The sequence below is a fragment of the Saccopteryx leptura genome, chromosome 1 (genome assembly GCF_036850995.1).
Source record: "Saccopteryx leptura isolate mSacLep1 chromosome 1, mSacLep1_pri_phased_curated, whole genome shotgun sequence".
Taxonomy (NCBI): domain Eukaryota; kingdom Metazoa; phylum Chordata; class Mammalia; order Chiroptera; family Emballonuridae; genus Saccopteryx; species Saccopteryx leptura.
The window spans coordinates 183,736,879-183,750,821 of record NC_089503.1 but is presented as its reverse complement, the minus strand read 5'-3'; the positions used below and the strand labels follow the sequence as shown (position 1 = coordinate 183,750,821).

The 13,943-nt window shown below is 43.8% G+C and overlaps 1 protein-coding gene across 5 annotated transcripts in view; it reads left to right on the top strand.

The window, feature by feature from the left end:
- ARID4B (AT-rich interaction domain 4B) overlaps positions 1–13,943 on the top strand; it is a 195,843-nt gene that overhangs the window by 179,617 nt on the left and 2,283 nt on the right. For 4 of the 5 annotated variants that reach the window (XM_066382500.1, XM_066382490.1, XM_066382472.1 and 1 more), the window contains 3 exons: positions 2,773–2,886; positions 5,493–5,708; positions 8,956–9,096. In XM_066382500.1, the coding sequence (XP_066238597.1) occupies positions 2,773–2,886; positions 5,493–5,708; positions 8,956–9,096 (471 nt within the window). Of the gene's footprint in view, positions 1–2,772; positions 2,887–3,651; positions 4,235–5,492; positions 5,709–8,955; positions 9,097–13,943 lie in introns of those variants that run through there. The other variant, XM_066382510.1, reaches the window with a different exon arrangement.

The following is a 13,943-nucleotide window of genomic DNA, read 5'->3' as shown; positions in this document are numbered from 1 at the left end:
GCCTAAATAAGCTATTTATTTGTAGCTAAAAGTTTCAGAATTAAACTCTTAAAGAAAAACCTGGCAATTATTTTTAAGAGTTTGTGCTTCAATATAGTCAATATCTAAGTGATCTTTATGTTTCACATTCTTATATTAAAATAGTATCAAGCCCTAGCCGGTTGGCTCAGCGGTAGAGCGTGACCTGGCGTGCGGGGGACCTGAGTTCGATTCCCGGCCAGGGCACATAGGAGAAGCGCCCATTTGCTTCTCCACCCCTCCCCCCCCCCTTCCTCTCTGTCTCTCTCTTCCCCTCCCGTAGCCAAGGCTCCATTGGAGCAAAGATGGCCCGGGCGCTGGGGATGGCTCCTTGGCCTCTGCCCTAGGCGCTAGAGTGGCTCTGGTCGTGGCAGAGCAACGCCCCGGAGGGGCAGAGCATCGCCCCCTGGTGGGAAGAGCGTTGCCCCTGGTGGGCATGCTGGATGGATCCCGGTCGGGCACATGCGGGAGTCTGTCTGACTGTCTCTCCCTGTTTCCAGCTTCAGAAAAATATAAATAAATAAATAAATAAATAAATAAATAAATAAATAAATAAAATAGTATCAGGAGCCTGACCAATGTTGGTGCAGTGGATAAAGCATCAACCTGGGACGCTGAAGTCCCAGCTTCAAAACCCTGAGGTTGCAGGCTTGAGTTGGGCTCATCTGGCTTGAGCAAGGGGTCCCTGGCTTGGCCTTCTCATATATGCCTAGATCAGGGCATATATGAGAAGCATTCAGTGAACAACTAAACTAAAGTGACACAACTATGAGTTGATGCTTCTCATCTCTTTCCCTTCCCCACTCCCCATTCTTTCTCTCCCCCTTAAAAAAAAAGGGCATTAGGAAAAGTTATTAGTGGATATAACCCATTAAAAAAGAAAACTAGGAAGTTGCAAACAAAACATTTCTTTTCCATTTTTGACCAAGGAAGCTATGTCTTGTCTAGTCATAATTGATATTATCATTGATAACATACTAAGAACCTTTTTTGTACAAACTATGGCTTAATTTTATCCTAATATTAATTATATCATGTCATTATAGTATCTTACATTGGAACTGAATAGATAAGACTTTATTCGTCTCTCCTGAACAGTGGTGGCACAATGAATATAGTGTTGACCTAGGACACTGAGGTCCCAGGTTTGAAACTCCAAGGTCACCAAGCTCAGAGTCACCAGTTTGAGCACGGGATCATCATGATCCCAAGGTCACTGGCTTGAGCAAGGGATCATTGGCTCAGCTTGAGCACCCCCCCCCCCATCAAGGCACGTATGAGAAGCAATCAATAAACAACTTAAAGTGACGCAACTATGCATTGAATGCTTCTCGTATCTCTCCTTTCCTGTCTCTCTCTCAAAAAAAGAAAAACTTTGTCTATGGAAAAACTGTTTACTGTATTATCAGGGAGAAAATACACATAGTTAGAAAGAATCAGAAATACAGAAGATTCTGAGGACCAAATTAGTAATACAGAAAAATGTGTAGGAACTACGGTGTGGAGTAGTGATTAATCAGTGAAGCCTGAGCATCAGGGAAGGTTCAAGACTTGGTTAGTCTTTGAAGAAAAGGGAGACATTTATGTTTACAGACACTTTCCTACCAAGAGGATGAACCATTCCTTAGAACTGCTATGCTGGATTTGTAAATGGTGTATGTGTTAACCAGTGCCCTGGGAACTGAATAATTGTTGAAATAAATGTGTAATATAACTAAGTATGAATTACTACTAAATTTATCCCATTAATATCATTTAAAAGTATATTAGGCCCTGGCCGGTTGGCTCAGTGGTAGAGCGTCAGCCTGGCGTGCAGAAGTCCTGGGTTTGATTCCCGGCCAGGGCACACAGGAGAGGCGCCCATCTGCTTCTCCACCCCTCCCCCTCTCCTTCCTCTCTGTCTCTCTCTTCCCCTCCCATAGCCGAAGCTCCATTGGAGCAAAAGATGGCCCGGGTGCTGGGGATGGCTCCTTGGCCTCTGTCCCAGGCGCTAGAGTGGCTCTGGTTGCGACAGAGCGATGCCCCAGATGGGCAGAGCATCGCCCCCTGGTGGGCGGGCCCGGGTGGATCCCAGTCGGGCGCATGCGGGAGTCTGTCTGACTGCCTCCCCATTTCCAGCTTCAGAAAAATACAAAAAAAAAAAAGTATATTAATATTTTTATAAGATATACCACTAATATTTTAACCTGAAATTAAGTCAATATTTTGGTTTTACTAAATTTTAAGTTTTTGTTTTCAGTATATGCCTAGTTTTGAATTACTACTAGACGCATAAACTCCCAGTACTATATTGAGAACTATTTTCAGTTTATATCTGATTTTTCTAAAAAGATGTTCACAATTTATTTGCTTTAAAAAACAACTTTTATTATAAGCAGTAAGTCAGCTCATTAATAACAATTTATTTTAAAAATAATACTGAGTTCTATGATCATTTATAAATCTCATAAAGAACATGTGTAGGGGGAGGGGGAGGGGCACAAAGAAAACTAGATAGAGGGTGACGGAGGACAATCTGACCCTGGGTGATGGGTATGCAACATAATTGAATGACAAGATAACCTGGACATGTTTTCTTTGAATATATGTACCCTGATTTATTGATGTCACCCCATTAAAATTAATAAAAATTTATTTATAATTTAAAAAAAAGTTTATATAGTTTCAGAATTGTTCTGTGGTTCTAAAATGTGGAATTTTCTAGAAAAAGCTTGATTTATTTTTGTTACTTAATAATTTTTTTTCTTATTGTAGCCTGTACAGGTCAGAAAAGAGGGAAAGAAGCTCAGGAAGGAGGAAGTTCATCAAAAAAGCAGAAACGAAGCCATAAAGCAACAGTGGTGAACAATAAAAAGAAAGGGAAAGGCAGTAAGTGTGAAACTGCTAATTTTTTAAATATAAAAATAATGTGGCTGATACGGTGATCACTTCATAAGGTATATAAATGTTGAATATTGTTGCCTGAAAGTAATTGTATGTGAACTATAATCTAAAAAATTATCGTGGATATGTTTTTTCCCTACTTAAGAAAAGGATATTCAGGATGTGGGATGGATAGGCCAATATTTTAATTTTGTCACTACCCTCCAAAAAGTCATACAGAAGTCTTCTAATCCTAGGTAAATTCTAAAATTAAACAATTTGATCTTATGCAGCAGTGGTATTGATTGGTGATTAATGAGCAGGTAATCCTTTTTAAAATAGCAATCAATATATTGTAAACAGCATCTTCATGTCTGTTTTATGTTCCATAGTTCTTTCCCCTTATCATAGCACATTATGAAATGCTTCAATTATGTATTGTTTTTATTATGATGAAATTGATTGCTTTGTAATTCTTCAAGGCAGAACTAGCCTAGAAAAGAATGAATAGTCAAGATCACTTTAGAGCTTCAGTCCCAACCACTCCAGTTACCACTTTCATCTTTGTACCTCAGCTCTGTGGCCAAGAGTAGCAGTGAACAATATATGCTGGTTACATGTGCTCTAATTAAAGACTCAGCTTTAGCAATGACTCTGTTCATCGATCTACAGGAATATATATATACTGTATTTCTTCTGAGAGCTGCACAGATTATCTCTCTTTTGTAGACAAAGTGAGAAGCAGAAAATATGTAAAGAATTTTTTTTCAGGTGCCCCACACTGACCTCCTGCTGCTCTTCCAGGAGACTCCTGCCACCTCCACTGCCTGACCTTTGCTCTTGGCCGGCTTGGCTGCACTTCAGTACACAAAAGGGTTATGCAGCCAACTCCCCGAGGTTCTGCTGAGCCCATATGACTTCCAGGCGGTGAATATGGCATTTCTTGGGGCCCTGGGCGGCTATGCTCATCAGCAGGGCCATGAAAGCCAGTCTGAGGCAGACCACTGCATCAGAGTGGGGCTAAGCCTTGGGGGCTTAGCTAGGAGTTGCCAGGGGTACAGAGCAGCAGTGGGGGGACTGGGAGGATATTTGATTAAGAATGTGTTATGATTTTCTTTATTCCTAAAACACCACAGTGGGAGGAGTTGCTGTGTACCTACCTTTTCTATCTAGAATGTTTTTCAGGCCTTGAGAACCTAACTATACTTTTTTTTGGGGGGGGGGGGGGGATAGCTGTTGTTAAGTGAATCAATAAATATATGCCAATTTGATCATCAATTATTTGGAGTATCTGATAGAATATTTAAAGCATTTTTTATTACACGATGGTGTTTTTTTTGTCTTTAAGACTTTACCGTTTAAATTAAAAGTGATCTTCAGCAAACTAGTTAACATCCATATAATTTAAAGATATAGCTGTTGATTGTATTCTCACATTTTAATTATTGGGCTTACACCTTGGTAAATAAGAATGAGAGTACCACTCTAAAAATGATTTAGTTAAGTGAATTAACTCTCATGGAATCTAAAATAATATTTTGTATCCAGAAAGAAGTAATTGATAGGACTCTCAGAACCATCACGTAGGCACTGTCAAGGTGTTTAAATAAGATTTTCCATACTGGTACTGAGGCTTTAGTCAGTAAAGGCAGATGTGACATAATATTATATAGACTTCAGATTTTTCATAAATTACTGAATATATTTACCAGGGTAAAACTGATGTTTATTTTAGTCAACAAGGTATAATGTAGGAGTTGCTTAAGAAATTCACTATACGTAGAGTTTACTCCTGAATAATCTTTATTGAATATAATGATTATGCATCCATTATTTGTGGCCAAAGGAATAGTATATATGTATGTAATCTAAAATATTGGGCCTGACCAGGTGGTGGCGCAGTGGACAGAGCGTTGGACTGGGATGCGGAGGACCCAGGTTCGAGACCCCGTGGTCGCCAGCTTGGGCGCGGGCTCATCTGGTTTGAGCAAAGCTCACCAGCTTGAGCCCAAGGTCGCTGGCTCGAACAAGGGGTTACTTGGTCTGCTAAAGGCTCGCGGTCAAGGCACATATGAGAAAGCAATCAATGAACAACTAAGGTGTCTCAACGAAAAACTGATGATTGATGCTTTTCATGTCTCTGCGTTCCTATCTGTCTGTCCCTATCTATCCCTCTCTCTGACTCTCTCTCTGTCTCTGTAAAAAAATAAAAATAAAATACTGAAATTGTTTCTATAAAATGAGTCATTTATAAAAAGATTCTGTATTCTATATATTAACATAATGGAATAAAAAGCCATTCAGATAATTAACTGTATATTGGACAGTCTGCCAGGTATAATGGAAGATTAGTTTTTTGGTTTTTTTTTAATATTACTGGCAAAAGAAAAATATTGGTAATTCAGGTAAGAAGAGCTTTTTTGTCTGCTTAACTGTGATGCTGGTACAGTTGTACATGACGATTTTTCAGGTTATTAGGCAGAATTTATAAAAGAAGTTGTTTACTATAGTAATAAATTCAAATGGTTAATTTTACATTGTCCACTAATATGTGTGACAAATTTTTGTTGCTTTTCTGTTTACTAGTGGTTTTCTTTTTATTTTTCTTTCAGCAAACAGTAGTGATAGTGAAGAACTTTCTGGTGGTGAAAGTGTAACTAAGACTCAATCAGTCAAATCAATTTCCACTGGAATGAAGTCTCATAGTACCAAATCTCCTGCAAGGACTCAGTCTCCAGGAAAATGTGGAAAGAATGGTGATAAGGATCCAGATCTCAAGGAACCCAGTAATCGATTACCCAAAGTTTATAAATGGAGCTTTCAGATGTGTAAGTGATAGACATTAAATCAGCAATTAATCTGGCCCTGGCTGGTTTGCTCAGTGGCTAAAGCGCCGGCCTGGTATGCGGATGTCCCAGGTTTGATCTCCAGTCAGGGCACACGTGAGAAGCGACATCTGCTTCTCTTTCGGTCCCTCTCCCACTTCTTTCCTTCTTCCCCTCCTACAGCCAGTGTGGCTCTGTTGGTCTGAGGGGTAGCTGGAGGTGCTGAGGATAGTTAGTTGATTTGCGCATCAGCCCCAGGTTAAGGTGGCTGGGTGGATCCTGGTTCCAGCATATGGGGGAGTTTGTTTGTCTCCCTTCCTCTCACTTAAAAAACAATTTAAAGCCTGACCTGTGGTGGCACAGTGGGATAAAGCGTCAACCTGGAACACTGAGGTTGCTGGTTCAAAACCTTGGGCTTGCCTGGTCAAGGCACATATGGGAGTGGATGCTTCCTGCTCCTCCCCTTCTCTCTCTCTCTCTCCCCTCTCTCTAAAAATCAATAAATATTTAAAAATATCAAATTACCATATTTCCTCATGTATAAGACGCATCTTTTGGGGGGGGAAAAGTTTGGGGTCTAAAAACTGGATTCGTCGTTTACAGTGGTTGTAGTTTCTTGTCTTTCCCGCTTGAGGAGTTATAAATTTTATGATAAATAAAACTTGAGTTCAATAACTTTATGTAATACTTTTCTTTTTTTTTTCAAATTTCAGGACCCAAAATTAAGGTGTGTCTTACACATGGGGAAATAGGGTAATCTGTACAAACTTTATCCTAGTAACTCTTGATGCTAGTAACTCTGAAAAAGAAGTTGTAACCAAACTTGAGAGACATAATAAAAGGTCACATTTTAGCGACTTTATTTGGATCTTGATATGAATAAACAAATTGCTAAAAGAAAATAAATTTTTTAAGCATCAGCATTTCACATGACCTGTGATGGCACAGTGGATGAGGCATCGACCTGGAATGCTAAGGTTGCTGGTTTAAAACCCCGGGCTTGCCTGGTCAAGGCACATATGGGAGTTGATGCTTTCTGCTCTCCCTCACCCCCACCCAATATCTATCTCTCTCTCTCTCTCTCTCTCTCTCTCTCTCTCTCTCTCCTCTCTCAAATGAATAAATAAAATCTTTTAAAAAAAGATTAAAAAATGTCTCAGTATTTTTTTTATTATTCATTTTAGAGAGGGAGTAGAGAGAGAGAGATAGAAGGGGGGAGGAGCAGGAAGCATCAACTCTCATATGTGCCTTGACCAGGCAAGCCCAAGCTTTTGAACTGGTGAATTCAGCATTCCAGTTCAATACTTTATCCACTGCGCCACCACAGGTTAAGCTCTCTAAAAGAAAAATTTTAAGGCAATTGAGAAAAATACCAACATTGGCTAGGTATTTCTGATACGGGGTGTGGAGTTGACAGGTATGAGACAGGGTTTGCCATGAATTGCTAATTTCTGAAGCTGGATAATGGGTATATGAGGTTCCAGTAAAATACTCTCTGTAGTTCTGTATATATGAGAAATCTCCATAGTAGAATTTTTTTTCTTTTTTTTTTTTTGGTAACGAGACTACCTTCAGGGTTTCTCACAGAAGGAAATAAATATTCTTACGATATTGAAAATGAAAAAAATATATATTGAAAATGGCTTTAGAGCTTTTGAAAAACTTACTCTAACTTTGAGGTTATACATACATATTCCATTAAAATTTTTTAAAGAACAAAAAGAATAAAAGAAAAATTTATCGCCCTGGCCGGTTGGCTTAGCGGTAGAGCGTCGGCCTAGCGTGCGTACGACCCGGGTTCGATTCCCGGCCAGGGCACAACAGGAGAAGCGCCCATTTGCTTCTCCACCCCTCTGCCGCGCTTTCCTCTCTGTCTCTCTCTTCCCCTCCCGCAGCCGGGGCTCCATTGGAGCAAACATGGCCCGGGCGCCGGGGATGGCTCTGTGGCCGCTGCCTCAGGCGCTAGAGTGGCTCTGGTCGCAACATGGCGACACCCAGGATGGGCAGAGCGTCGCCCCATGGTGGGCGTGCCGGGTGGATCCCGGTCAGGTGCATGCGGGAGTCTGTCTGACTGTCTCTCCCTGTTTCCAGCTTCAGAAAAATGAAAAAAAAAAAAAAAAAAAAAAAATTTATCCACAGTCCTGACTATTCAAAAGTATAATATAATTTTAACATTTTGTGTATTCCCAATTATTTCTAAGTATGATTTTTAACTAAATACTATAGTGATACTGTACATGAATGTAGAATCTTTTTTTTTTTTTTTCTTTCTATTTTTCTGAAGCTGGAAACAGGGAGAGATAGTCAGACAGACTCCCGCATGCGCCCGACCGGGATCCACCCGGCACACCCACCAGGGGCGACGCTCTGCCCACCAGGGGGCGATGCTCTGCCCATCCTGGGCGTCGCCATGTTGCGACCAGAGCCACTCTAGCGCCTGGGGCAGAGGCCACAGAGCCATCCCCAGCGCCCGGGCCATCCTTGCTCCAATGGAGCCTTGGCTGCGGGAGGGGAAGAGAGAGACAGAGAGGGAAAGCGCGGCGGAGGGGTGGAGAAGCAAATGGGCGCTTCTCCTGTGTGCCCTGGCCGGGAATCGAACCCGGGTCCTCCGCACGCTAGGCCGACGCTCTACCGCTGAGCCAACCGGCCAGGGCTAGAATCTTTAAAATAACACATTTAGATAATAAGGTCTTTAATTCTACATACTTATTAATTAACAAATATCATGCATATATTATGTGCCAGGCATTGTTCTAGGCTGGGAAAAATGTCTTAAAGAAACATATTTACAAGCCTTATTTTTAGTTTCCTTGTCTTGACCTCATTCTACAACCACACTATATGTTGTCTCTTATGTGTTAACACTTGGTTCAAAATATATATTGCCTAACCAGGCAGTGGCGCAGTGGATAGAGCATCGGACTGGGATGTGGAGGACCCAGGTGCAAGACCCTGAGGTCGCCAGCTTGAGCGCAGGCTCATCTGGCTTGAGCAAAAAAAGTTCACCAGCTTGGACCCAAGGTCGCTGGCTCGAGCAAGGGGTTACTTGGTCTGCTGAAGGCCCATGGTCAGGGCACATGTGAGAAAGGAATCAATGAACAACTAAGGTGTCAAAACGAAAAACTGATGATTGGTGCTTCTCATCTCTATGCGTTCCTGTCTATCTGTCCCTATCTATCCCTCTCTCTGACTCTATCTCTGTCCCTGTATTAAAAAAAAATACATATTAATGAAAGTTTTAAATTCACAGCGGACCTTGAAAATATGACAAGTGCTGAACGCATCACAATTCTTCAAGAAAAACTACAAGAAATTAGAAAACATTATCTGTCATTAAAATCTGAAGTAGCTTCCATTGATCGGAGGAGAAAGCGTTTGAAGAAGAAAGAAAGTAAGTGTTTTCCCTTTGCTGTACTTAAACACAAGGAGCTTATGACTCTGCAGTTAGACTCACATGGGTTTGTCTGTATATCTTCAGGCAAGTTCTTCAATCTCTCTGCCTTATTTTCTTCATCTGTAAAACGGAAAACTTGTCTAAAGAAAAATGATCTCAGCCTGACCAGGCGGTGGCGCAGTGGATAGAGCATTTGACTGGGATGCGGAGGACCCAGGTTCGAAACCCCGAGGTCACCAGCTTGAGCATGGGCTTATCTGGTTTGAGCAAACTCACCAGCTCGGACCCAAGGTCGCTGGCTCAAGCAAGGGGTTACTCGGTCTGCTGAAGGCCCGCGGTCAAGGCACATATGAAAGCAATCAATGAACTAAGGTGTTGCAATGAAAAACTGATGATTGATGCTTCTCATCTCTCCGTTCCTGTCTGTCCCTATCTATCCCTCTATCTGACTCTGTCACTGTTGAAAAAAAATTTTTTTTTCAGTTAGTGAAAAGCACTGTGAAGAGAATAGAGTGAATCTGAGGGGAAAGACTTGTCTGAATTTCTGCTCAGGCTTTCATAACAAACTACCACAAACTGAATGGTTTAAATAACAGAAATGTATTTCCTCACAGTTCTGGAGGCTAGAAATCCAAGGTCTAGGTGTTAGCAGGTTTGATTTCTCCTGAGGTGTCGTTGGGTTGCAGATGGCCACCTTCCCGTGGTCCCCTCACATGGCCTCTCCTTGGTACACAGGAGATAGAATCTCTGGTGTCATCAACCTTAACTACCTGTCTGAAGGCCTGATCAAAATCCACTCACGGCCCTGACCAGTTGGCTCAGCAGTAGAGCATCGGCCCAGCATGTGGAATTCTTAGGTTCAATTCCTGATCAGGGCATACAGGAGAAGTGGCCCATATGCTTCTCTATCCTTCCCCCCTCCTTTCCTTTCTTTATCTTTCTTCCCCTCCTGCAGCCAACACTCCATCGGAATAAAGTTGGCCTGGGCACTGAGGACAGCTCCATGGCCTCTGCCTCAGGTGCTAGAATGGCCCAGGCCACAAGGGAGCAACGCCCCAAATGGGCAGAGCATCGCCCCCTGGTGGGCATGCCAGGTGGATCCCAGTCAGGCACATGCGGGAGTCTGATTGCCTCCCCGCTTCTAACTTCGGAAAAAATACAAAAAAAAAAAGCCTGACCAGGCGGTGGCGCAGTGGATAGAGCGTCAGACTGGAATGCAGAAGGACCCAGGTTCGAGACCCGGAGGTCGCCAGCTTGAGTGCGGGCTCATCTGGCTTGAGCAAAAAGCTCACCAGCTTGGACCCAAGGTCACTGGCTTGAGCAAGGGATTGCCCGGTCTGCTAAAGGCGCATGGTCAAGGCACATATGAGAAAGCAATCAATGAACAGCTAAGGTGTTGCAACGAAAAACTGATGATTGATGCTTCTCATCTCTCTCCGTTCCTGTCTGTCTGTCCCTATCTATCCCTCTCTATATAAAAAAATAAAATAAAATAAAATAAATAAAAATTAAAAACAAAAACAAACAACGAAATGCAGTCACATTCAAGAGTTAAAGCTTCAACATAGAATTTTGGGGAGAGAGAATTCAGTCCATAAAAGGGTCCTCAGCAGAGAGAACAGCAAGTATCTGAGGAACTTATCTCAGATTTGGAACTAGTGACATTTTGAGCCAGATCATTCTTGCTGTGGTGGGCTGTCCTATAGGATGTGTAACAGCTTTTCTGGCCTCCACCCACTGGATGCTAGTTGCACCTCACGGTCATGACAACCAAAAATGTCTCCAGACATTGCCAGATATCCTTTAGGGGGTACAATCACCCCAGGCTGAGAACATCTGCTCTAAGGTGGGAACACACTTGGTACTTTCCAGAGAAGAAACAAAACCATTGTGGTAAGTGGTAGAAGTGTCAACTAGATAAGCAGAAGCCAAATTCTTGTAGGCCAGGATGAGGAGTTTCAGACTTTATTCTAAGTAGGTGGACATCTGTTTGAAAGTTTGAAGACATGATCTACTTACAGTTTTTTAAAGATCTCTGTTTGCTATGTGGACAATAGACTCTGGAAGGGCAGTGGTAGAAGCAGTGTTGACTGGGGCCCCACTGCAGGAGCTAGAGTAGATGATTGTGACTTGTACCAGGGTGGTTTCAATAAAAAGAGCAACAAATGTTGAGTTACCAGCACTTGTTGATAGACTTAATGTGGTGGATGAAGAAGGAATTAAGGATGACTTGTCAATATTTGGAACAATTGGATGCTCAGTGCCAGTTTTGAAAATGAGGAAGACCTAGAAAGGACAGATTGTAGGTTGGGGAGCAGAGAGGATGTAACGTTTTGTTTTCTTCTTGTTACTTTTTGAAATGCCTGTTATGCATCCAAGTAGCGATATCAGGGATGTGTAATTTTGTAGCTGAGGGGAGAAGTCAGGACTAGGGATATATATATATATATAAATATATATATATATATATATATATATTTTTTTTTTTTTGTATTTTTCTGAAGTTGGAAATGGGGAGGCAGTCAGACAGACTCCCGCATGTTCCCGACTGGGATCCACCCGGCATGCCCACCAGGGGGCGATGCTCTGTTGCGACCAGAGCCATTCTAGCGCCTGAGGCTGAGGCCATGGAGCCATCCTCAGCGCCCGGGCTAACTTTGCTCCAATGGAGCCTTGGCTGCGGGAGGAGAAGAGAGAGACAGAGAGCAAGGAGAGGGGGAGGGGTGGAGAAGCAGATGGGCACTTCTCCTGTGTGCCCTGGCCGGGAATCGAACCGGGACTCTTGCACGCCAGGCCGACACTCTACTACTGAGCCAACCAGCCAGGGCTAGGGATATAATTTTTAAGTCATTTCATATCTGTGCCCCAGTACTTAAGTTACTTAGGAAAGAAGCATGAGGCCCTGGCCGGTTGGCTCAGTGGTAGAGCGTCGGCCTGGCGTGCGGGAGTCCCGGGTTCGATTCCCGGCCAGGGCACACGGGAGAGGCGCCCATCTGCTTCTTCACCCCTCCCCCTCTCCTTCCTCTCTCTCTCTTCCCCTCCTGCAACGAGGCTCCATTGGAGCGGGGATGGCCCGGGCGCTCGGGGTGGCTCCTTGGCCTCTGCCCCGGGCGCTGGCGTGGCTCTGGTCGCGACGGAGCGACACCACGGAGGGGCAGAGCATCGCCCCCTGGTGGGCAGAGCGCCGCCCCCTGGTGGGCGTGCCGGGTGGATCCCGGTCGGGTGCATGCGGGAGTCTGTCTGACTGTCTCTCCCCGTTTCCAGCTTCAGAAAAATACAAAAAATAAAAATAAATAAAAATTAAAAAAAAGAAAAAAGAAGCATGAGCAGAAAAGGAAAGGAAAGCTGGGGCAAGTCAGCTTTTAGAGATGAGGACGAGGAGAAGCCAGAGCAGCAAGACCTAAGGAGTAGCCTTGAATGAAGAAAACCACAAGAGGATGGCCAAGAGTTGCAGGAGGAGGAGAATGGTGTGGTCAGCTGTGTCAAATGCAGTAGTTGAGGTATGGGCCCTTTTGTTCTATCTTTTTTATTTATTTATTTTTTTTTTTTTTCTGAAGCTGGAAACGGGGAGAGACAGTCAGACAGACTCCCGCATGCGCCCGGCCGGGATCCACCCGGCACGCCCACCAGGGGGCAATGCTCTGCCCCTCCGGGGCGTTGCTCTGTTGCGACCAGAGCCACTCTAGCGCCTGGGGTAGAGGCCAAGGAGCCATCCCCAGCGCCTGGGCCATCTTTGCTCCAATGGAGCCCCGCTGCGGGAGGGGAAGAGAGAGAGAGGAAGGAGAGGGGGAGGGGTGGAGAAGCAGATGGGCGCTTCTCCTGTGTGCCCTGGCCGGGAATCGAACCCGGGACTTCTGCACGCCAGGCCGACGCTCTACCACTGAGCCAACCGGCCAGGGCCTGTTCTATCTTTTAAGAAGCAGTTAGCCTTCCGTTCCCACCACCATTTAAACTCATAAGAAACATGACTGGCCTGACCTGTGGTGGCGCAGTGGATAAAGCGTCGACCTGGAAATGCTGAGGTCACCGATTCGAAACCCTGGGCTTGCCTGGTCAAGGCACATATGGGAGTTGATGCTTCCTGCTCCTCCGCCCTTCTCTCTCTCTAAAAATGAATAAATCTAAAAATAAATAAAATAAATAAGAAACATGCCTAATCTGTGGTGGCACCGTGGATAAAGCATCAACCTGGAACACTGAGGTCGCCAGTTTGAAACTCTGGGCTTGCCTGGTCAAGGGAGTTGATGTTTTCTGCTCCTCCCCCTTCTCTCTCTTTCTCTCCCTCTCCCCCCATCTCTCTCTAAAAAGGAATAAGTAAAATCTTAAAAATAAACTCATAAGAAACTCTAAAAATATATATAGGAATTAGGAAGGGGAAAATTTGGGGGATAGATTAAAGATTTTTTTCTATTGGATTCAAAGCTCTTTTTGACATTTATTTCATTATTATAAGAAGTCACTGACCAGGCAGCAGTGCAGTGGATAGAGTGTCAGACTGGGACACGGAGGACCTGGGTTCGAAACCCCAAGGTCGCCGGCTTCAGCGTGGGCTCATCTGGTTTGAGCAAGGCTTATCAGCCGGAGCCCAAAGTTTCTGGGTTGAGCAAGGGGTCACTCGGTCTGCTGTTGCCACTGCCCCCGCCCGTCCCCCCCCCCCCCCGTCAAGTTATATGAGAAAGCAATCAAAGAACAACTAAGGTGCCACAACGAAGAATTGATGCTTCTCATCTCATCTCTTTGTTCCTGTCTGTCTCTCTGTCTCTGTCACACACACACACAGAAAAAGTCTATGTTCTATTTTATTTCCATGTCCTAATAGACTGAGCGCACAATGTGTTTTTTTT